Source organism: Amblyomma maculatum, chromosome 2 (genome assembly GCF_055883805.1).
Source record: "Amblyomma maculatum isolate TAMU_Amacu chromosome 2, ASM5588380v1, whole genome shotgun sequence".
Taxonomy (NCBI): domain Eukaryota; kingdom Metazoa; phylum Arthropoda; class Arachnida; order Ixodida; family Ixodidae; genus Amblyomma; species Amblyomma maculatum.
This window is the reverse complement of record NC_139345.1, coordinates 41,051,034-41,075,523: the sequence shown is the minus strand read 5'-3', so window position 1 is coordinate 41,075,523 and position 24,490 is coordinate 41,051,034. Positions and strand designations below refer to the sequence as shown.

At 43.7% G+C, this 24,490-nt stretch overlaps 1 protein-coding gene across 1 annotated transcript; it reads right to left on the bottom strand.

Annotated features, from left to right (window-relative positions):
• Window positions 1–6,613: 6,613 nt before the first annotated feature.
• RagA-B (Ras-related GTP binding A/B) lies at window positions 6,614–24,488 on the bottom strand. Its single transcript, XM_084593995.1, has 8 exons — window positions 24,333–24,488; window positions 22,127–22,226; window positions 17,168–17,298; window positions 14,188–14,346; window positions 10,094–10,189; window positions 8,451–8,573; window positions 7,583–7,790; window positions 6,614–7,140 (listed from the first exon to the last, which is right to left on the bottom strand). The coding sequence occupies exons 1-8, from the start codon at window positions 24,363–24,365 to the stop codon at window positions 7,040–7,042; spliced, it is 951 nt and encodes a 316-aa protein (XP_084450121.1). The 5' UTR covers window positions 24,366–24,488; the 3' UTR covers window positions 6,614–7,039.
• Between the last annotated feature and the right edge of the window lie 2 nt (window positions 24,489–24,490).

Genomic DNA, 24,490 nt, shown 5'->3' with positions numbered 1-24,490 from the left:
CCTAATGTAGTGTCTTTATTCACAACGGTGATGCAGTGATTTGTGCACTTTCGTAAATTATTGCACTGTAGCATATATAGAATTAATTGCAGAAAGAACAAAGTGGACTCTGAGATGTGAAAATTTAGACAACTATTGTTACGTTCTTAACTACTTCTTTGCACTCCAGCAAGAGTTTATCACACTATTACGTCAGTGGGATTGCCGCTGTGCCCTGCTTTTTGAGAGGTTTGTAAGGTCTGTGTAGTGATTCATAACTGACAGTAATTCATAACATGGGCAGATATAATGGCAACTTAGCCATTGTATAGCAGGGTCATTTACAAACTGTGCAAACTAGTGCAGTTTACAGCACAATTAAAGCACAGCACGATGGAGGCGAAACGGAGAAGCGTCCGTGTGCTGTGCAATGGTCAGTGCACATTAAAGATCCCCAGGTGGTCAAAATTACTCCGTAGCCCTCCACTATGGCTCCTCTTTCTCTCTTTCCACTTTCACTCGCACCTTCCTCCCTCCGCAGAAACAAGTGTAACAGATACTGCGTTTTTCCCTTCCTGTGAACCAATTATATTTTTTTAAATCGAAGCTGTTACCAAGACATATAAATGCAAAATCATGAAGTGACATGCTAACATTACTGTACTGCATACTACACACCGATATATCTGCATGTGTTTGTGCACCCTCCATACGCATTTAAAGTAAGCCACATTCTAGCTGCAATTCCAAAGTATTTTGAGAAAACATTGTACAGCTTTAAGAGATTGTTTTGACAGCGCTGTTAAAGCTAAGTGACCAAATTTGTTCTGTGTGCATCAAGAGCACAATGTTTGAAATACAGGTGTTAGTAGACTGCGAGAATTGCTAACTTTGTATGTGGCATCATATCCCTCGCAGGGTGTGTAATGCAGCAAGCACACAGCTAGTGCAAGCATTCTGCATGAGTTCTTAGAAGTCAAATGCACACATTCTTGGCTATTCTGTGCGAACAACATAAAGGCCTACAGTCCCCACCAAATCATTTCCTGCATTGCTAGCAAGGACCTATAAATTTCTTTTTTCACATCTTATACTTACTGCCAGTGATGTAAAAGAAAAGAAGATAGCCTGAGCTACATGTGCATTGCATTGATAAAAACATTGTAATTAGTTGGTGCTCACACTTTCTTTCGTTCAGTTTAGCATTTACATATTGAGACATATCTGGACTAGCAAACGCATTTAAATATGATTACCACCTGCTGTTGCTAAATGGACAGAGTCATATGGTGCTCCTCGCTAGAGTGCTGGCTTTTAACATGATAGCATTAAAGGCCTCATTCTCCAGAAAATCCAGCATCGGTGTTGTAAGCAAAAAATCACTGATAGCTCTGAAAGATAGTACTTGTCACTTGGCAGGTGACATGGCTGTGCGCTGACTGGTTATTGGGCTATGTGATGTCAAAAGACCACATGATCTGACAGAGTTGGCAGCGCTTGCCAACTCGGTCTTTGCCTTTGAGATGGGAGGGTCAGATTGGAATCCACCCTTCCAGGATGCTTGTATCCCGAGTTAAGACACCCTGCTTATAGGTCATACCGGCACATTTTTACAGCTTGGTTAAGGCAGGAATGTATATCTATGTTGGGTGGTCATTCACATAATGTGATAGCTTACAAATGTATGCTAATGTGTGTACGCAATGCTATGAGGCACAAATGAAATGCTATTATTAGAATGGACGAGCACGAACCAGGATCCGCAAAGAGAACTGAAAACTGAAGTCATTAATGCTGTGGCGCCATACGTTTAAACATAGAGCTTAAGTGTTCCCCCCTTTCCCAATTTTTTTCTACCTTAAATGTGCACAGAGGTGGCACTTCTGTAGGTATCTGTTACCACTATGCTTGACATGGATGTTCTAGCCATTGTTATAATTCAGACTTTCGAACCAGCATCACCACAGACTATACGCACATTCAGTTCCTTCTACCTGGACTAAGTCCTTAACAAATGCTGCAATCAGACATCAGCATTTTAAACAGTTTGAGCGCAAATAAGCCAGCAGTTTTGCTAACAGCAGCCTTGAAACTTGACCAGCACAATAGCTGGCAGATGTATGGACAGGCCAAGGAGGCCCAACCACGTGAAATATCTGGTCACATAACATCTGCTACTGTTACATTCTCTTCTAGCTTATCAAGACGCCACTTTTTGTCAACTTTGCATGCTTGTTATCCGGGAAGCACAATCACTCAACCTACTTTGTCTGGACTCCGTGCCCAGGCTTCTTTTAGTGCCGATTTTAAAACATTTTGCGTGTGCATAAAAATAAGAAAAGCACAGAAACGGATGAGTGAATCTACCACAATTTGTACACACCTAGGACTGCTTATCATAGAAGCCTAAGTAACATCAGTGAGCCTCAAGGAAATGTTTCGCTCACACGACGTGGGAATGTCAGGGAATTCCAGTAGCGCCTATCATAACAAACCCGAGTGTGGAGCAGTGGGAGGGAATGCTCTCCAGCGACCGGCGGGAAGACCAAGAAGGTCTGATCCGACGGGCCCAGCTGGCGGCGGCATCCTGCGGGGCCCTGGAATAAGGGCGGACGACCACCGCTACGGAAGATGGTAGGCATCTAACCACCACAAACTCTATAGATGGAATAAATATTTATTCTCTCTCTCTCTCTCTCGGTCATCATTGGAATCTAATCAATTATTTTCGCATCTGAATAGGTAGCACCACATATTGCAGAGCCTCCTGCATGACTTCCTCAATTATGTATTTGTTCAACCTGTTCATAGCTCAATTTGCTGGATACTGCTCAATTCACCTGGATGAATGCAACGATAACTAGGGATGCACAACCAAAAATCTGTGTTCAGAAGGCTCTGCAAAATAAACTGCAAGAATCCAAGTATTCTTAAAAATAAGGGCGAAAAATTTCACATTAAGAGAAATTTTGTCAGTGTACTCGTCTTCTCATGTGGGCTGCAACACTATTTTAATCGCTATAACTATGAAAACGAAGCATGGTTTTGCAATTAGTTCAGTCATTGCAGCATCATTCAAATGCAAACTCCAAACAAATCAGTTTAATTTTGGACATACTACAGAACAATTGCAGCAAGCTCACGGTTGATCTTCGACTGTTCCGAACAGTTTCCCGCTCCACTGTGGATAGAGTAAAATCTCGTTAATTCAGATAATTTGAACTAAGAGCCCAGTTCGACGTGCATCACTTTGTGATGTGAGTGAGGGCCCTGGCAGATACCCATGCAAGTCTATGGCGACTTACTCCCGTTGATTTGGACATGGGCAGGCTCACTGCGGTTAATTCAGACAGGAGGTTGTGTCAAGGTATGACCAGCGCAGCAGGCAGTCACCGACATAGACCTTTCCGAACATGAACTGCTTGCAAAAGTTGTGTCTGTGCACCTTGTGCACACCTTGGCAGGAACGACGATTGGAAACTTCCGTGTAGTTCAGTCACATAGTTTTTATTTCGCATTGCTTAGCTTCACATCATCTCGTGGCTGCGATCAAGTGCACGCATCTACCAATCGTGCCATTTTAGACTCTGCTTGATGCATCCTCGTTTTTTAATTTTTCGATGGTGTTACGCTGTTTTAACTCCTATGTGTACACCCTTCACTTGTGTTCACATGCTTCTTCCAGTATGCTAAAAATGCGCTCTGGTCGCACGGAGTTTCAATACACTCCGTACTTCACGATGCTTCACCCCAGAGCCTGATGGAAAAGCGTTGGAAACATCCTAAAGACATGATCGAGCTATTTGTGAGGATCGCCACTGCTACCAGGTTGCAATTTGAAAGGGATAGTGGTGTACTTTATGGTCTCTGAGCAATTATTTGATAGTCCCAACAGTGTGTGCAAAGCAAAGCACTTGATGAAACCGTAAAAGAAACGATCAGTCTCGAATGCAGACAACTCTCATCAAGGTATTCATTAGATAAAATTGCTGCTATGCAAATGGTTTTCAGCAGTTTTTTTGGTGGCCATTCGATAATTCAAACTTTTGGTTATCTAGAATATTTTTCCTGGTCACTTGATATCCGAATTGAGATTTTACTGTAATACAAACGCTCTGACCACAACCGCAAACTGGAGTGTTGAGGGCTGCCCATGTTTTGCCGATACCACAACTGCAAGTTGCACAGTATGTACTGTGAGTTGCAGGGCACAGCCCATACACTGCCGACGTCAAAATAGCATGGACCACGAGCAACGAGTGTTAGCGCTCCACCATGCATAAATCCTATCAGCTGTAAACAGATCTGTGACAATGCATTTCCCGTGCTTCTGCAGATTTCCTTTTTATTGGATGATACAAATATGCTTCCTGTACTAATATGGACATTGGGAAGTGGCTGAAAAGGCATCCTCCAGTTTTGCTTTCTAACAAGGGGCTTTAAAATCTGCTGTTGATTCCTTATGACATTCACAGGAAAATGCCAAATGAACTAATTTGTCACATCATCATCAGCCAGACTGTACCCACTACAGGGCTAAGGCCTCTCCCATACTCCTCAAATTAACCCAATCCTGTGCTAGCTGCATCCACTTGACACCTGCAAGTTTCTTAACTTCATCCGCCCACCTAACTTTCTGCCTCCACCTGCTACAATTTCCTTCCCTAGGAGCCCAATTTGTCACCCTTATAGCACCATCTGTTGTCCTCTCTATGCTCTGCACGTCCATTCCCACCCCATTTGTTTTTCTCGATTTCCATTAGAATGTCATTACTCAGGTTATTTCTCTGACCTACTCTGCACACTTCCTAACTCTATCCAGATACCCAATCTGGAAGTATCTGGAAGCCAATGTCCAAAATAAAAACAGGACGCCTGTGACGAGTGTTTTAGAGGCCTTCACTTTCTCATTTTACTCATCCTGAAACATCATTGAGCAAAACCAATAAGCAAATGACGTAGCAGCCATACAAGTGCATGGAGGTCAAGGTACTAGACTATTGTAACCCTACCATCTTTGCAGTTTCCCGCACTGATCAAGAGACATCATTTTGGCAAGCACGCCGACGGCTTGTAGCAGGCTTTCCCATGGTGCAAGCCCTCACAGAAATGCAGTTTTGCAACTGGCCTCTGCTAATGTTAAATCTGAGAAATGGAAACGTCAATTACACTAAAATTAGACAAAAGCAGTGTCTGGTCAGCCTCTTGGCAGGTGTTCAGATACCTTGCACAGTGCCAGTTTTTCTATGTTGCAGGCAATGGAATGTTTAGCAAAGTAGGCTTTGCATGATACTACCAAAAACAAACCCAATATTTTTTATTTGCACACTAAAACTGCCAGGAAAAAAAAAAAAAGGGAAACTTAAAGTGTAAGAATATGATGCAGCAACATTAATGGTTCCAGTCTGTGGTGCCCCTTGCGGTTCCACGTTCACGCACATGTGGTCTCTATTGACCTAATTACCAATCCCTTATGTTGAGCCTCTCATATCTCGCACATTCTTATTAGCATATAGTCCTATCATGCTATCCAGATACCAGTCATACTTGCCTACCTGACCTTGATGTGAAGTCCTGCTTTATCCAAGATGTACGAACAGGCCTGGGTGACCTAAGAGTAGCATGCCTGACTCGACATCCAAGAGCCCTAGAGGGTTGGTTCCTATTCTACCCTCCCACCTCGAATGAACAACTTGAGTTCGCAGCTTCTTCCCGCTTTGCAATACCATGTAGTCTCGTACAGCCGCCCAAATCTTTAACTGGCATGTGTGATGGCCCCCTTTTCTTTGCTCCTGCACATGGGTAAAACTTGCCGAAAGGTCAAGATTAAGCAAGGGCTCACCAAGCCCTTGCTTATGCTTGGACTTTTTGCAGGTTAGCTTCTCTGTAATGCTCATAATCATAGAAAATGCAGCTGTCATGCATGCCAATTAAATATTTAGCCTGCTGTACATCTTGCAGCCCATAAAAAAAATCTGTGCTTGGGAACGTTCCTGCCAGAGCCATGCCTGTGATCTTTTGCTCACAACGCCGGATATTTTGCTGAGCAACAGGGCCTTTAATGCTGTCGTATTGAAACAGTTTGAATTGATAACTTGGAACAATCATCCAGAATATAAGGCATCAGCAGGCCACAATTTTAGAAATATGATTGAAGATGAGCACAAGAGATTCGTGAATTTTTTTTTCCGAATAAGTTAGTACCAAAAAGTGAGCTTACTTCAAATCAACTGTACCTTGCAGGCACAACACAGCACACATTCTACAACACTAACATTGCTATGTGTTCTTACCCTTGCATCCCATGGTTTGTTATACTTAAATAAGATATTTAACTGGCTGTATCACATATATATTAATAGGTCAACAGATACACACAAAAGCAATGAAAACAAATGAAATAAGGAGATGATATGTCACACTAAACACAATAAAACAAGTTACTACATAACACTTTCCGAGTCACAATAGCAGGCACGTTTGACATTGTCATAGCGCACTTCAGGTGGGTGGCAGCCTCCATATCACAGTGCAATGTGTGACTGAGAGTTGTACTCAAAATTTTCTTTGTGGCACTGCTCACACTGCATGTTCTCCACTGACAATTCATCCGTACTAAGAGAACGGACCCAAGTCTCAAGGTAACAGTTTTATTGGATATTAATTTGTACAAAATACACATCTCCGAGCCATGCAAAACCGTATATTCACTGCTTCAAAGAGCAATGTCCACAACTGATATCATAATTATCCATTTCATTGTCCCAGAGAGGTGGGGATTTGAATTAGGGAGAGTATCACCCAAAGAAAATATTTGCCAACAACAACAATAATCGACTCTGTGGTGCGACAAGACCTGCTAAATTCTGGGCTGAAAGGGCACTCTGCAAATATTTCCGACTGCACTTGCATGATCAGAGTTTTAACACTCGACTTCAACTAGAGAGTTCTTGGCCATGTGCGGCCGGCAGGACAAGCTGCCTGGGGTCGTACTCTGTATGGAGCCAGGCAGCTCGTGTGAGGTACAGAGGAGACACAAGCTATTTGGAGTACCTAGGAACTATCGCCTTGCCAATGATTGTGAGTTTGAGCCTTTAGCACTTTCCAGCTTCTCGAAGTGTTTCCGGGCATTCTTGATGTTGATCAGGGTGGCTGCTGATGCTGCAAAAAACAAAAAGAAGGACTAAACACTACTTTCCTTCGATAACTGCACCAGAAAAAAAAAATGAAAGCTTATTAAGAAAGCACAAAGAGACTAGTGGAAATGGTCAAAACAGCTTATTTCCACAACTCATTATTATTTTGGTTGAACTGCAGCTAAAGAGGGCTGTTACACTTCTTACAAGGTGCCTCTCGAATAAGCACTACTATTTGGAATTTGCCGAGCTACTTCTGCAAATGGTGTCCACATTTGTGACGTGGGTTTTCATTTTCTGTACACAACCAAACCTAGCGTTTTCTAGAAGCAGGCAGAGTCACGCTTTAACAGACAAGCAGTTTTGAAATGTCAGCACATATTTGTCACACTGCAGCACACCTCTGCAATGCACCAACAATTTGTGCCTCATAAACACACCAGGAGGAAGAGAGGAGACACACTTACGCATGGTGGGGTCAGCCATGATCACCATGATGTATGTGTTTGGTGTAAAAACGTCTATGAAGGCAGCAAAGTTGCTGTTTCGCACTTCCATGCTCTGGAACTGGGCAGCCAGCTTGCTGCAGCTGAGCTTGAACTGCTTGATGATGTTGGAGACCTTCTCAAAGCGGTGGACATCGTGGTGTGGCTTGCGCTGGCAGTGGCTGATTATCTGTCCGAGACAAAGACAAGCACTTTACAGCCAACGTGATGGGGCCTGCCTAAGCACTACATACAGTGTCCTACTTGCACCACATATTTTCTTGCACTTCCCTTTAAAAAAAAAATCGTTAATGCAGTTGCTCAATATGAAATCTCTCACTTAAGAGGGGATCCTTTGTCTGTTTTTGCCGTATGGGTACTGCGGTCGCATTCCGTCCTGCGGTGTTTTTGCCGTATGAGTACTGTGCTAAACACATAGCATTTAAAAAAATTTGACACTGGGGGTGAATTGTTTTCAGAATATTTGACAGTCAGAGGGTTAAGGAGATGCCAAGGAGTAATGTGAAGGTGGCACTTTATTATAGTATTTCAACAATATGGATTCTAGTACACGAACCGGAAACCGAATTTTCAGAGGACAGAAAAGGCAAAAAATTTAAACACAAGTGACCCCATCACTGGCCAATTTCGTAAATAGACTGCTAGTTAGCGCTACCTTTAACTTCAAGATGGTCATCGCGGAGACCTTTTCAGAGTAGGCATCACAAGTCTGAATCGGGCAGTGGGAAAACTTTCAAACGCGTTTCAGCGATGAAAGCATTTTATTATTTTTTTTATGCTGGTACAGGATCTATTTGAAATCTTTATGTTCACCATGCCATATACTCACAAGGAAGGTGGCCCGCTCGAACAGAAGAACCTCATTGGCATCAATGATGTTCGTGAACTGCTCCAAATTGCTTTCCAGTTGTTGCACGTTAGGTATGAGCGTATACACAATTGATGACCAGGCCTGCACACAGAGAAAGTGCGACCAGATAAATAAATATAACCAATAACACTACTGACGGCACATACCTGCAGAGTCAAAAGAAGCAATTTTTATTCCGTGCAACCAGAAGTAAAGTCATGGGTAGAGTGGGACTTAGAAAATGGTTTTCAAAGACTGGATGCAGAGTAGTAGCCAAGGCTGTGAAATTTGCTAGCAATTTCCTTAAAGGATGCAGCTTGCATTAGAGTTCAAACATATTTGTGCTGCTATGCTTTTTATTCTCCCATCTGCACGCCTTTTTCTTGAAATCTACTACATGCAGAGCTATGACATTTCTTATGAGAGCAAAAGCAGTTATGTTACACAACCGTGATTAGCATTACGCACTTCAAGCAAAAATATATTTATTGCGGTCTTTTTTTCTTTCTCGGTGCTATGAAACTGTCACCAATGAATTCAATTTTTGTTATTCATAATATTAGAAACTGGCTTAGGCTACTTATTACAATCATAGTCATGTAAAATGAACCAATTGAAAAGCGTGAAAACTTTTTATTGCTTAAAGCTTGCACATTACAGCTGACGAAAAAAATGTACATTAACTTCCAAAAATGTAGTCTTGAGAAAAATTCAGACAGAGCCTCTGAAACCTCCTACCTTTTTTTTTCAACATGACTACAAGAAAGGATGAAAACATTTTTTTTTTAAGCCACAAATAACCAAATGTGATAAATTTTTTGGAAGCTAAAGAAATTAACAGCCAAGGAGAGTTATGATCCCCTCCCCCCCCCCCCCCATTTTTTTTTTGTGTGTGTGCGCTTGCGTTTTGTATTAATTGCCTATGAATTGCTTGCTGAAAAGTATTTTTCTCCGTGCCTGTTGATTCTTTTTGCTTGTCTGTTTGAGTCGTTTTTTTTTTTTATGTTTGTGTGTGTGTGGTGTGTTTGTATGCGCTCATTACGGCTGCCTGACCAAGTTTATTCTGCACTGGACCGTCTACTAGCCCCCCGGCTATCGGTCCAAATATTCTTTATGTATTTCGTTTCCTACAAATAAAGATCACTTTTGATTGATTGATTGATTGATTGAAATGCCCTGACAAAAAGTCTCAAATCTGAAATTTATGAAATGAAGTCCCACTTCGCTTTAAAGAAGAGTGCTTGTCTACACACGCGCTTACTGCCAAGGTATGTAATTTTAATACCTAGGTTTGACCACTGGCATAGGTAATCGCAGATTTTTCATTACAACAATATTTCAAAATAACGAACAATTTTCTGCGGTCCCACGGGATTTGTTATATCGAGAATTGACTGTATAGAAACATTTGCAGAATGCACACCTTATTTTCATTTGTTACATTCATCATACTATACTTTAAGATGCGCACACTTTAACCAGTTGTGCATCTTATCCTCTTCAGCTTCATGTTCTGTCTGGAGAAAACAAAACATGGATGCTGGTGATATTGTTGGCCTTCTTTAACACTATTGCTGACTAGCACTACACTATTACTTATGGACAATAATACTGTATCCTACCTTATAAAGTGTCTCGTCCCATATTGATGTTTTGAAGCACACACACTCCAAGGGCTTGGACAACCTGTTAAGGTCTTCTTGCCTCAGGCGAAATATCTGTGTGGAAACAGGCACAGAAGCGGACAGTGCATGAGAAGTTGAATAACCAGTTAAATCAGCTGTGTTCAACGAAGGCCTCAATATGACTTTTTTGGGTGAAAAGACTGGTATGCACAAAGCACAGCACAGTCGTAAGCAGGCCTTTTTGGCAAAAGCCAACACATGTGAACTTGCATTTTTATTCTTTTTGCTGAATAAGAAAAAAGAAAAAGGACATGTTTTCACGAGAAGGCACACAATACACAGTGAAATTTTCACAACGCTTGACACTGTGTGGTACAATGGGCAGTGTCAACTTTCACTGCCCTGTCAAGGTATCCAATCAGAGTAAAATCAACTGCAGTGCTCAAATGCAACGAAAACCTCCGTCGATCTCGGAACTAATGAAAGCTGCTGCTATTTTCCTCATCACATTCATATATGCATGTCACCACCCTAGTAAACAAGGTACCAAAAGTCATGCAATTCAAGTGACTTTCCAAGGCCAACAGATCATTCACGGCAACAGTAATTAGGTACGCAGAATTATTATATTAAAGCAGCAGTGTTCCAAGGCCCCATTCTACAGAAAATTCGGCGTCAGCATTGTAGGCCCCCTAAGCAAAACATCATGTGCATGACTCAGGCAGGTAGTAGTTCAGGGGTGACATATCTGGATACTGATTGGTCCGTGGGTTGCGTGACATCAAAGGAACATATGACACGGCCAGCTGCCAACTCGAGTTGGGCCTATGAGAGGGGAGGTTGAGATGGGAACCGAACCCACCGCAACCCTAAGATCCTAAGTCAGACATGCTATTCTTAGGCCATGCAGGCATGTTTGTAAGGCTATTTTAAAGTGAAGCTTTATATTTAAACCGAGCGGCCTTCCACATAATGTGGCAGCTTAAAACTGTGTGCTAACAAGTATGGGTGAGAAAAATAGCACAAATTAAAGGAATAATAATTAAGCGAGAAGACAAGTGAATGTATGCAAATGAGGATCTGCAAGAAGAGCCACAGATGGAAGCCACTAACGATATTACATCATGCCCTTAAAGGTGGAGCTTAAGTGCTCAAGGTTTTTCAGACCTTTTTATTTTGCTGCACTGTGGGATGATACAGAGGAAGAATGCACAGGATGGTGCCACACTATTCATCACAGATAGGCACATATCCTGCCCATTTACATGTAATCAAGCACTGTTCAAGTGTAGCGCTGTCCTGTGCATTCTCCCTCTCTGTCGTCTAGTTGTGTTGCAAAAAGTCCCGAGAAATGGTAGTTTGCGAACGAGAATGCACAAGGGAAGCCACACATGGGAGTCACCATTAGTGCTGTCACATCATGCGCGGAGCTCGCGTGACCCTCATCTTTTATTCCCTGTCAGATGCAAATGGTAAGACATGCCTGCCAATGCTAGAACTTTTAACACAAGCACCCATGAACAGCAAGAATTCATCCACTGCACAAAAAAAGTTTTAGAGACTGCAGACTATCATATAGAAAGGTAGAAGCTTGGGCTTGTTGGTACGAGATTGAAGGGAACAAAATGTAGCGCACCAAGAAAAGGACGGAGAAAAAAGACACGCATAGCACTAACTTCCAACTAATATTTATTCCAGAAAAGAAGGATGGTTTATATACCACCGCATATCACATTTGCCTTAAGAACATGCACTAACAACACGTATCAGCCAGATACGAAAGGTCCTTTGGCAGCAACGCGATAGAAGGGCTACTGATACAATCATCTTTCAAAAGTGCAATCCGTTCAGCCTCAATTATTTCCGGTTGAACTGGTTAATGCCTGAAATAGTTGAAGCTGAATGAATTGCACTTTTGAAAGATGATTGTATCAGTAGCCCTTCTATCGTGTTGCTGCCAAATGACCTTTCGTATCTAACTGATACGTGTTTGTAGTGCATGTTCTTAAGGCACACGTGATATGCGGTGGTATATAAACCATCCCTCCTTTCTGGAATAAATATTAGTTGGAAGCTAGTGCTTTGTGTGTCTTCTTTCTCCGTCCTTCTCTTGGTGCGCTACAGTTTGTTCAGTTGGTGAAAAAAGTTATTGTGGGGCCAGAAGAGTGCCTCTTGAAGATTCCACAGGAAAATGGTGCTTAGGAAAGAGTACAGGAAGGAGTCAAGACACACAAGAATGCAGCCAACCTTCTGTGACAGTTGGTAAAAAGTTGTAAGTGGCTGAAAAAGAAGTTGGGGAAGCACTAAAGCTCTGCCTTTAAGCATATGATGCAACAGCATTAACAGTTCTTGTTTGCCTGCTCTCCTTGCAGATCCTCACTCACATACATGCTCTTTGCTACTCACCTAACCATTAGAACTTAAAGCTTTATTTTAAGTGCATTTACATACACTTTATTATCCCACACACTCATTGGCATACAGTCACGAGCTACGATGCAACTTAAAGACCTACCGACTACTTAGATATAGAGCCCTGCTTTAACCAAGCTGCACGAACATGCCAGCATGGCCTTGGGAAAGTGTGTCTAACCCTAGATCCAATGGTCCTGGTGTGCTGGATTCCAATCTCCCCTTCCAACCTCAAAGGTGAAGCTCTAGTTGTCAGCAACTCAGCCATGTCATGTGGTCTCTTGATGTCACACAAACCGACGACCAGTCAGTGTACGGCCATGTCACATGCCGAATACCAAGTGCCAGAGCCATGCCCGTGACTTTTTGCTCACAATGGCGATACCGACGCCACATTTTCAGGAGAATGGAGCCTTCAGTTCTGTCGCATTGTAAAAGTTATTATTGGGGGGGACATTTAAGATCCGCCTTTAAGGGTATGATGCAACAGCTTTAAAGGCTTCACTTCTGTGGTTCTCATTCATATACATACCGTTAGCCACTCAATCACTAACTCCTTAATTCATGCCTCTATTACTGCACGCGTACTCATTAGCATACAGTCGTAAGCTATCACATTATGCGAATGATCATTTGGCATTGATATTGCTACGGGTCGACTCATCGAAGATGAGACTGACGAAGTGTGTGTGTGCTTGGCGAATGCTCGGGGCCCGAATCCTTTGCAGCGGTCTCTGTGTTTTGGCGTCAGATATGCCTTGTGCTTGTATCCAGTTCTGTGTGAGTGTATCAGTGCTAACGTGGTGTGAACGCCTCCTGCCACGTGACAATATAAAGCCACACTTCAACGAAGCCATACAAACCTGCCTGCATAGGTTCAGTATAGCATGCCTAGCTTGGTATGCAAGGATTCTGGGTCCGATTCTCAATTCATCCTCCTGCCAACTCGGCCAAGTCATGTGGTCTTCTGACGACACACAAGCTGCCGACCAATCGTGCCCGGCCATATTGTCTTCCACCTATCACCTGCCAGAAGCATGCTCGCGTACGATAACGACACCTACTACAACACTGACGCTGGGCTCTCTGGTGAAAAAAGAGCCTTTCAACACTGTTCCTTATTGAAGCATTTATTTGTAATGAAGGCATGTGCATGTACTAAAACAAGACTACTGTTTGTGCTGGCAGACAGCACTTTGGCAACTCTTCCTTAGGGTTTGGTGCCCGATTCTGAGTTAAGACTTCCACTGCGTTTGCACACTTGGAAATATGCACTGCAACCAGGCAGCCCTCTCTGAACCGCTTCTTTGTCTGTAGATTGTCAGCACACTTGCACACATTTCACAATAGGGCGAAAGACTGAGTGCAGCACAACTCGGTCAGTGACTCAGCACCCTTACTTAGCTAAAAAAGAAAAACATAAGACACTAGAAAAAGAAGGTGAAGTAAAAACCTATGTGACTTGTAAACTAGTATGTTTGCAAAGAAGACGAAAAACAGACAACGCTGCGGCATTGTCATCACCATCGTTTGTCTCCGGCGCCCATCTCTCGCGCTGAAGCTGCGCCCTATGGCTTGCAATTCGATCCTGCTGTGCCCAAACTACTGGCAGCGCTAGACGTTCGACCAAACTATTAAATCCACATTTCATGTTATAGAAAAAACACAACAGAACGCACCCTTTCCCTCTGCTCCTCAGGCACTAAGTCCATCTTGTGTACAAGACAAAAGATCTTGGCCTCTGCTGAGTTCTGTAGAATTGCCTCCAGGCAAGACTGGTAGTAGTGCAAGTCTTTCTCCAGCTCCCGTGACTCCACATCGAACACATAGATCAGAACCTGCACGACATGAGACAAAGCTCATTACAACTTGTTCACAAAAAGCTACGACATGTGCAAAACGTTGAAATATACAGTGGCAGTTAACCTGCACTTGAAGTCAGTTTGCAGAGGTGTTACCATTGACACCTGTGCCACTGCCAAACCAGTTGAAGCTTGATGCACTAGCTCGAATTCTTGAGACTTTCAGAGCAGCCCGGTAATCGACCATGAAAACAGCGTCTATGTCTGTTCCACTGGCTCTCCAATCACAAGTGCAGGACTCTTTCAATAAGCAGCCATAGCCCCCCAACCACTGGCATAGCACACCCAAGCACTTAATCCTTGCTTAACCTCTTTGGCCCTGCCACTGCTTGAGCCTCCACCGCACCGCCTACTGCTTCCTGACATCATGCCAATTATTTGCTACCACATCTGACCATCGCACCACTCCCAGTGAGATGCTCCAGTTCTATCGGCACCCTTTCTTTACTTGGCTGCCTGGTCTGCCATCTTTCTATGCCAAGGACTTCCTGTTGGAGTTGCTCGGCGCTGCTTCTACACCAATGTGACCAGCCAGTTTCGTCGGTATTTGCATGTCAGTAATGAGCTACCACCCATACTCCTGACCAGACTTCGGTTGCCGCCACAGAGACCCAGCATCTATGCTAATCTCAAAATGGGCCTTCCTGAGTACTTTGGCTCGTAGCTCCTGCAGCTATCCTGCACATCACCACTGGTGTCAAATTCTCCACCGCCAATTGTTTCAACCCCACCCCCCCCTTTTTGCCAGTGCCCACCCTCACAGCTGCTTCAGCTCCCACTCTCCCAGCTACTATGCACGAGTCTCCACTCGCCCTGCCCTCCATACAGATCAGGCAGGAGCCATGCCTATACGCTTCAGACCCCTGGCAATACTTCCATCCGATAGTGTCCTCTTCAACCATGTTACCTGCCCTGCCATTTTCCAGCACCCTGCTGGCAGCGCTGCTTGGCACCATCTACATGACCTAGAACACATATAAGTGCTGACGCTGCACCCATTTCCTTCTCGACTCTGCTCAGACACTCCGTTTCCATGCACTGGTCAGCCCTCCTTGCCTCACTTCGCCACCATATGTTCCCATTCCTGCACCCTCCTTGTCGAGCTGCCCATGTCCTATGCGAGTGAAGATGCCCGTAGAGCTCTGGAGTCTACATGCAACCGAGATGCGCAGGCAAGAGGATTTTGACTGTCATCTCTGTTTTCTACCAAATCCAGCCTGTCCGTTTTAACACTCATGGCTTTGTAGTGTACCTGCCACATCGTGCTGCGTAATGTCCTGCCATCCTTGCGACAGGGTTTTCCACTCCTACTGGCCCCAGCGCATAGCTCGGCAGTTCTGCCCATCAGTGCTAGAGCATTAATGTCAACACAGCCACCCAAGCTTGCTGCAACCACTTTGCTCCTACATTGTTTTCCCCTCAAAATCTCTACCTTTTGTTTTCCCATGCGGCATATGTCACACCAGCACTTAGTCGATGCCCCACCATAAGTATTTTCCAAGCTTCATCATCAAGCTGTCATGCCCACCTGTTTTCCAACTAAGACCACTGCGATGTAGCGCTCCCCACCCTACCAAGACCCTTCTGTGTACCCGTAAGCCAGCCATGGTCTTCCGACCCTCGTGGTGTGTAACTGACAAGGATGGAAATTTAGTTGGGTTGGACAAATCAGTATTAAGACAGCAGTTGGAAGTTGGCACTTGTAATGTGTGTTCTGTCCTTTGCCCGTTATCCCGGTTTTACTCTCTCTCTTAATGTCCTAAAATGTCCACAAAATTTCTATGTATTCGTACATAGATATCATTATTCACTGCATATACCATAGACCTTTTAAGAACTGCTATAACTCACATTGCTTTTCTTGTTATCATACTGTATATAGCCAAGCACATTCTTTTCATCATGCATAGGGCTAGTGGGGAAGCCTCTGTAGCGGCGCTGCCATCGTCATCTGGGCCACTGATGAAGCGACTGGAGCTTGGCGCACTACCTCAACTTCTGGCACCTTTAAAAACAGCCCAGCACTTGCCCAGGTCAACAGCATCAACAACCAGCTCCGCTGCCTCTCCAGCCACGGGTCCAGAGCTCCCTCAATAAACAGTGGCAGCTTCAATCACAAGCCGTCTCCCACAATCAGCTTGAACATCGACAAACTAATTCATCAATCTTGTTGTCGGTGGCTTTATGTGGAAACCTCTGCAGGGCCAACAGCTTTGAACAGAACACAGTGGCTTACAGACAAATACTAGCATAAGCATTTGCTACCGCCATTAAAGCCCGTTAAGCCATGCTTTAACCACAACTGCTTGTGCAACTAAAACAGAACTCATGCAACATGCACATAATGCTGCTGCCACTCCACTTGAACTGGCAAAGTTCCTTACTAATATCAGCTAAGTGAATTTTCAGATTCCATACAGCTGTTTTGGGCAGTTTTGAAGATTTAGCATAATAAAATTTTGAGTAGTAGCCCAAACCACCAATGTGATTCCTAAACGAATATAGTAAAATTGAATTGAAAATAATGATGTTTTCATTGCACATCTCAAATCCAAGAAAGGTTTCTTATTATTGCAATTTAAATGGAAGGAATAAATCAATACTGAAATCAAACACTTCTTGTAAAAGGGAGGCTAAAGTTTCTTTGAAGTTGTAAGCTGCCTACATCTGTCAGCAGCAAGCACGCTTTTGTATTCAGTACGCCTATTTCAGGAGCACACTACAAAACAATGCATGAGCGCCATCATAGGATCCTTTGGTGCCTAAAAAATAACCTCGTGAATGCCATGTCTCTTACCTCAACATTGCGGAAAATTGTGTCCTTCTGACTGGCAAAGTAGTTCTCCATAAAGGCTTCCTGGCCACCACAGTCCCATAAGTTGAGGACCAGGTTGCCAAGGAAGCGCACATGTGAATGCTCGACATCGACTGCAATGAGAAACCAACAAGTTTGGGATGTTATCACTAGATTTGCAACCATCAGTAACAAGCAAACAAAGAGCAATGACAAAATGTTTGTGGCTATGTCACTACTGTCTGACAAGCATAATTGCACCAACAGTTCAAGTGCAAATTGCAATGGCTATGCTAGTGCAAACAGTAGGACTTAATCAGCAAGCATTTTTAGCATGAATTTAGAATTTAGCATTTTAGCCTAACTCAGAGCTTCTCCAGGTCAACTTTTTTCTGTTCTCTTCAGGTAAATGGTATTATAATAGTAGGCTGGCAGTGCTAGGGGTAGATAAAAGGCAGTCCTGCTCACTGCTTGTCTGAAATAAACACAGCCAACTGGAAGTTTGCATGAAGTCTTTAAAATAGTGGCAGGTCAGCAGGCGTCCACCCCCCACTACTATTCCTGCCTGATGTGTGTCAATGTTTTTATTTCTGGCCCATAGCACATGGCTTCATCAAAGCACATTTCATTATTCCATTCTCAGTTAAGCGTCACCATCACTGCACACCAGCAAGTTAAGCTCTGACAATCATTAGGAGGTATGCAAGTAAGTGTACAAAAATTTTGCTTCTGTTTGCCAGAGAAGAAATTGGAAACCATGACATTTGAAAGACAGCAGCACTGGCTGGAGAGTGCAACAATGCACTTTTACCACACCAGGAAAACCACACAGGTGTCAAGTGCTCACGTTTCCACGCGCTTTTCTAGCCACTTCATTCCTTTGCTTGTCAACGTGGCTTTATGCAAAGTTTCTTTTTTCACCACCGGTCAGCATTTCTGTGAAACAAAATGTAATAGCAAGCAGTAGCGTGGAAGGCTGAAGAGTTATACTAGGACTACTTAATGTAGCGAAAGCTACACTAGGTTAGTAAAAGCGATTTTCGCCGTGCTTGTCATAGGCCACAACTGCGCATGCGCCATAACCATGGCAACCAGCTGCGCCGTTCCACAGGTGTGCTGCCGCAGTGCCACACTGGTCTTCACCACTGCATTAACTTGTGACATCATGTGTCTCTTTATGCAGCCTCACTGCGCATGCATAAACCGTACACCGGTCCTTTCTGCTGCGCAGTCTCCTTCACCGTGTCTGACTCCAAATGATCACGTGACTAACTGTTCGCTTGCTATTCAGAAGTGCCATGGATGATGAAGCGGATGGTAAGCACAAGTACAGTGCGCGGCATCTTCAGAGACTGTGAGAAACTGTGTCGGATGACCCAGAAATCATTGCTTGACGAGGACGCCCGGCAGCACACAAATGAAACACGAAAGGCTAAGCCTGCATCCGAGAAGCTGGAGGAGTGGGAAGAGCGTCTCGCCAAGTGGCGGCGTCAAGACGCAGAGCGACAGAGATGCCGAGCCGAGCTTTCGCTACATATATCCCGGCCAAGCTGAGCTAAGCTACTGCTGAATTTTAACCAGCAGAATCAACACTTCTCTCCATTTTGCTTCGTATCCAACTATAGGCTTCACCAATTTTATTTACTTAATTTGATTTATTGGGGACACTGCTGTGGAGAGCTCCAGATAATTTTAACCACCTGGCGTTTTTTAGCGTACACTGAAACCACACACAACTCTCTGGCATCTAGTGTTTCACCTCCATCCACTCGGCTGCCACAACCGGGATTCAGCCCGGGTCAATTGGCTTAGCAGTCAAGAGTCCTAGTAACAGCCACAGGTAATTACTACTACTATCCTTCTTTCAAGTGCATATTTCACAAACATTGAGCTGAAATAAGTGCTCTCAATTGGATTTAGCTGCTTCCCTATTGCCGGAGAAGCAGCCAGCTCTGTATTTGCCACTGGAAATCACCGCACGCATAGCAATTCCAACCTTAACACTGATACGCCATGAGTTTACACAACAAAACACACTTGAATAGACACAGCTTCATTTGTTATTCTGATGTTAACTAAAGTACCAGGTCAATGCAAATTGAGGCAGGCCTTTTTTTTTTGAAAGATTGTGGACTCCCTGGCTAGGGTACTATAATAACTGAAATATGCTTAAATTCAGTACCCCTTTTCTGAATCAAGCTCATCAAAGGAAGGAGGTAAGATACGTAAAACCCTAAATCCGCCTTTTGTGAGAGCGGAGAGAAACACACTGGACAGCAGTGCAGCAGACGACACGAAAGCACACCATGCGAAATGGCCACGCCAACGCAGGCAGAAAGCGAAAGCTCCCCCCTTTTTTGCCTTCGGGGCGGAAAGTAGTGACAGTGATTGCAGTATCATGTTCACGCAGCATGGGGGAATGTTTCAGCATTTTCCTAGTCCACTCATAAACTGTCTTCGTATTGTAAGAGCGTGTAGCGCGGGCCATGGCGCAAGCTGTGTTCGACGCGACAGAATGAAACACTCTCAGCGTGCAGATTTATGACAGACTTAAATTTATTGTAAACAATATCGAAAGGAGAGTGTGGAGGCAGAGAGAGAGGAATCTCAAAGGGCAAAGCAGCCAGGGGTTTGTTGATGCTGCAGAGCTAGGTGGAATAGTCTCATGACTTGACTTACGAGCGGCGCGGGGTCTTGAGTTACAGAGCACAATGCGGTCGGTCACCGCTGCGCCGGCATGGTGCAATGGGCATCACCTCCTCCTCGCACCGTCTACAAGCGTGCAGCTATAGGTGTGATGATAGTGATTGTGTGTGCGAGTGCGTGGGCTGCTCGTGGAGAAAAAGTGAAGTGCGGCTGCGTGCGAGGTGAGCCAGTGGGCATGAGTTTGTTCGAGGCAGGAGAACGGGACGGACGTTCCAGAGCGTCGCTGGGCGGTTGATTTTCACCGTTGCGGGCCTGGCGTCAAAGACCGGCTCGCCAGCACCTGGTCCGGAGTCTGGTGCCGTGCAGCGCTTCGCCATCCATCCTGTGGACAACTCCCGGAGGCAGCGCAACTGCACCATTGCGCCTAACCGCCGCACTACCCGGGTGTGACCCATCGCAGTACCTATTACCGAGCACTGGGACGCCTAGGCGTAAACAGGGCCCGCGTCATACCCCGGCCACCGGTTTCTGTCACCTCAACCGGACTTCGAACATCGTCGGACTCGCCTGTACCAACGTCGAGTTCACGACCGGACTAAACAAAAGTAGAAGTTTTTGGACGTGGTCTAGTAGAACATAGCTAGGCTGTATTCGTGTGACAGCGATTTTTTGTGGTCAAGAAAACGGACACACGCACGCTTTCCTTGCCATTGCAGACGGTTGGATGAATACGACAACTTTCAAGCTCCCTAACGAAGTGCAGCTGATTGCGTACACCGAAGGAACAAAATCTGAATGCTTTGGCGAGAACGAAGGCGAGCCTGTAAGGTAAAAAAACTAAAAACTGTGCGTCATGCATGAGTGTCAAGTGCGTCATATGTTCCGAGCGGCAAAAACACAGGTACTACAGGTATGTATGCATCTAAAGGAAATGTGCATGATGAAAAGTACCCACTGGAGTTTGCACCAAGCCTGTAACGCACCAGTGATAGCTGCAATGAGGATCTGTTCATTGCGTGTCTGCTTTATGTGCGATGGGGCCTGATGGCGACGTATTTTGTCGTTTGTTTTCTTTATGTGTGAAAGGGGCAGGTAGCGCAGATATCGCAGGCGGCTGTGCGCGCTAGACTGTAATATTCAGCATGTTAATAAGAAAAAAAGAAAATGCGGCATTTGTTGTGATGCAACGTCGTTCGTGAGCCTCATGAAAAGTTCAACCCCTCAGCTCGCGGCAGTGGTGCATCACAACAAACGCCGTATTTTTTTTTCCCTTGTTAGTCAGGCAGCAGTCGCGATAAAACATGCTAAATATTACGGTCTAGTGCTCATAGCTGCCTGTGATATCTGTGCTACCCGGCCCCTTCGCACATAAAGAAAACAAACGACAAAATGCATCGCAATCAGGCCCCGTCGCACATAAACCAAACACACACATATGATAGAGCGCATGCACAGAAAACTCGCGGAAAAGGCGGATTCCTGTTGTTACAGTAAATTTTCCCATCTGTGTGAAGCCTCTACACACATAGAGTCGAGTTTTGTATGACATTCACATTCTCTTTGCATGTCGTTTTTTTGTGGCTCAAGTCAGCATGTTTTTAAACATCCTTATGCAGTGATATGCACTAAAAAATAACAGAAAAATTTGGTGTTCCAAGTATGCTGAGAAATCTGATATTCAATAAGTCAAATAGTGAAATTATCTGCAAGCAGTCAAATGCTACTTGTGAGTAGAAATGGCTGCTGAAAATATTACAGGTGCAGACAAAAGTAAATGAAGAATACCAGTGCCTTCTAGCATTTCTCTCGATTTGCCTAACTGAAACTGGTAACCATAGCGTGCAGGCTAGTTGGGATGTCAGTATGCTTATTAAAGGACAAATATTGCTTAGAGAAAATGTGAATCAATGAAGACAGAATAGCATGTTCCATTCTATTTACTTCCGTCCTTACCTGTACATGCAATTAACAAAATGACAGAACATGAATGCTTCATGACATTACAGATTTTCCGTTATGTCCAGTCAACAAACCCAACAACTTTCATTCCTAGACTAACAACTCTACTTAACAATGTGCATGTTCCTAAACATTTATGTTCATGCCTTAATCACACTAAAAATGTTAAAGAAAAATCTGCACCACCACCCACTACTGTGATAAAATCATGAAGACTTTAAAAGCACAAAAATCGAAGTGCACCCAAATAGAGCAGGACAGTGGAGTTTTCCCATCTGCTTCAATCTTGTCTGGACCAGGGTATCACAATAGGCAGCCGCCAAAGATAACAGCTGCAACAATTCCACAAGTACTCACTCGTGGCACCCAGTCTCCGTGTATCTCTTGCGATGTAATTGGCAAATATGATAGAGCGCATGCTCGTTTTCCCCGATCCACTCTTGCCCATAAGTAGCACCTAAAATCACAGGGAATGAATCACAAAATAAGCACAAGCACCAAAAGATAATACAAGGATAAATTATGCGCTTGTCAAATCATTTTCGAGTACACTGATAAGAAAACTACTAAAGAAGCAGATGGTACTTTCTTGAAGCTATACTTGCACGATGACGAGAGAACATAGAGGTACACAGGAAAGTGTGCTTTCGGGCAATCAACTTTGATATCGGTCCACACTAACTAGTTCTACAATGCATCTATGTAAAACAAAGATATTTTGAATCAACAGTATTTATTTCGTTCAGAAGTAACAAAAAGGGCCAAGGACTTTAGGCAGCCACCTTTGTTCCCCAGGCTGCTTGAAGCACTGTTGTAAAAGCAGTTATTTGCCTATGTAAGCAGTACCACAAAACAATTAGCTTTATTTAAGGTCGCTTTCTAGCACATTGTATCCTAATGACCACACCTTGTCAGCTTATATCATTTTCAGCAAGCTCATGCAGTTATACTCTTCCAACAGAGTAAACTGCAGCGAGAATATGATGCTAAAGTAACCGTTTAAAAGCACCTGATTGAGTACATTTTGGATCATACCCAAAAGATAAAATCTATAAACTAGACACCAAATCGAACACCTATGACAGTAACAAAAAATGCACCTAATTATACAAACAGCAAATTGATGCTGATAGAAGGAAACCTTGCTAGCATATCGCAATTGACCTCATAATACTTCAATACAGTTTCATACTGCTCCATATTTTCCTGGACCTAAAATTTAAGTATGGCATGAGTCATCTCAGCAAATCTGCTTGTTAAGGAGGCCAGCAAAACTAAAACTTCTGAAAATACGTCTTGTCAAGCTGATCCCAGAGGACAAGCACTTAGTGTAACAAAAACAGTGACACTTTGCACCAAAAGTCTGGTTTCGAGCTAGTTGGTCTCTGCTTATCACGTGCAGTACAAAACACAAAAGGCAAAGAAATAAGAACAGAAACACTAACAGCACTAATCCATGTCACTTGCATTCCCTCTACCTCCTCCCTCAAGTTTCACACTGCAGTTAAGGTGGCCATTCACTTATATGACATACTGTCTCAAGTCAGATTGCTTGGTTAATGGTTGTGTGTTGTGGTGTACACTGTGCTGCTTGCGAACAGACAAAAACAGCTCAAATTTCATATTCATCACATTCTGCACATTTCTAAGTGTTATAAAATTTCCATCGATGTGTGCCACGCAGCACCTGTACTTCGTGCTCTTAAGAGGTATATTCTACTCTGTGCGTAACACAACTAAGAATCCACAATTTGCTAAGTGCTTCAGTTTGACACCTAACATCAATACATGCCACTGAGCAACATTATCATAGTTCCAATGTTCATTAATGACTTGAAATGTTATGATCCTCTCCCTTGTCTTCACAGTTTTAGTGCGCGCTAAAACAAAGCTCTAATATCACAAATTGATAATATGAGACCATGGTGGCTCTGACACAACGGGAAATTACTGCTGCATATCATCCAGCCAGCACAACGATTGTAGTACGAAAATGCTACAAGCTCATATACCAGATAATAAAGAGCATTTCTATGTTCTTCGTAGCTTCTATTTTTCTTTTTATAAATTTTGTTGTTGTTGCTTCAGTCTACGTAGTACGTATCTTTGTTTCTATTGAAATTGAGACCTCAAAGCGCACTTTTAGCAGTAAAATTCTTCAATACTCTACATTAAAACGTGCCCTCTAAATTCTAATGAAACGGCTTATGGACAATGGGTAATTTTCTTGAAGCTACCTAATAAACAAGTGTAAAGAACGGCATCTTGCATACACTCAGCTGGTCAAAAGTAACACCCCAGATACGACAGCACGGACGGAAGGCGTGTCTTTACGCTCGCGTGCCCCTGCACTGCGACCTGTCAGTTGCAAACGTGCAGATAATGACAGCCACCTGGCATTAAAGACCATGGAATCACCAGCTGATCAGACTGATGTAGGAAATAAGGCAACGAACATCGCGTTGCTGTATCAGGATCGACGGCAGCAAAGCTCGTCCGCTTCAAGAAATCACCGCAAAAAATATATATATTTACGACGAAGGGAAGCAAGCAGAACAAACACCTTTTTCTTCATGGCACTGGATCTGTTTTGCATCCGAGTCTAATATTCTTTGGCCTAGAAACACCGCCGAATTCGCCGCACAACCACGTTACTTTGCTATCAAGCAGCTGGGTGAAGCTTGTCTTGTGACTGCCAAAAACACAAAACCAAATAGCGCA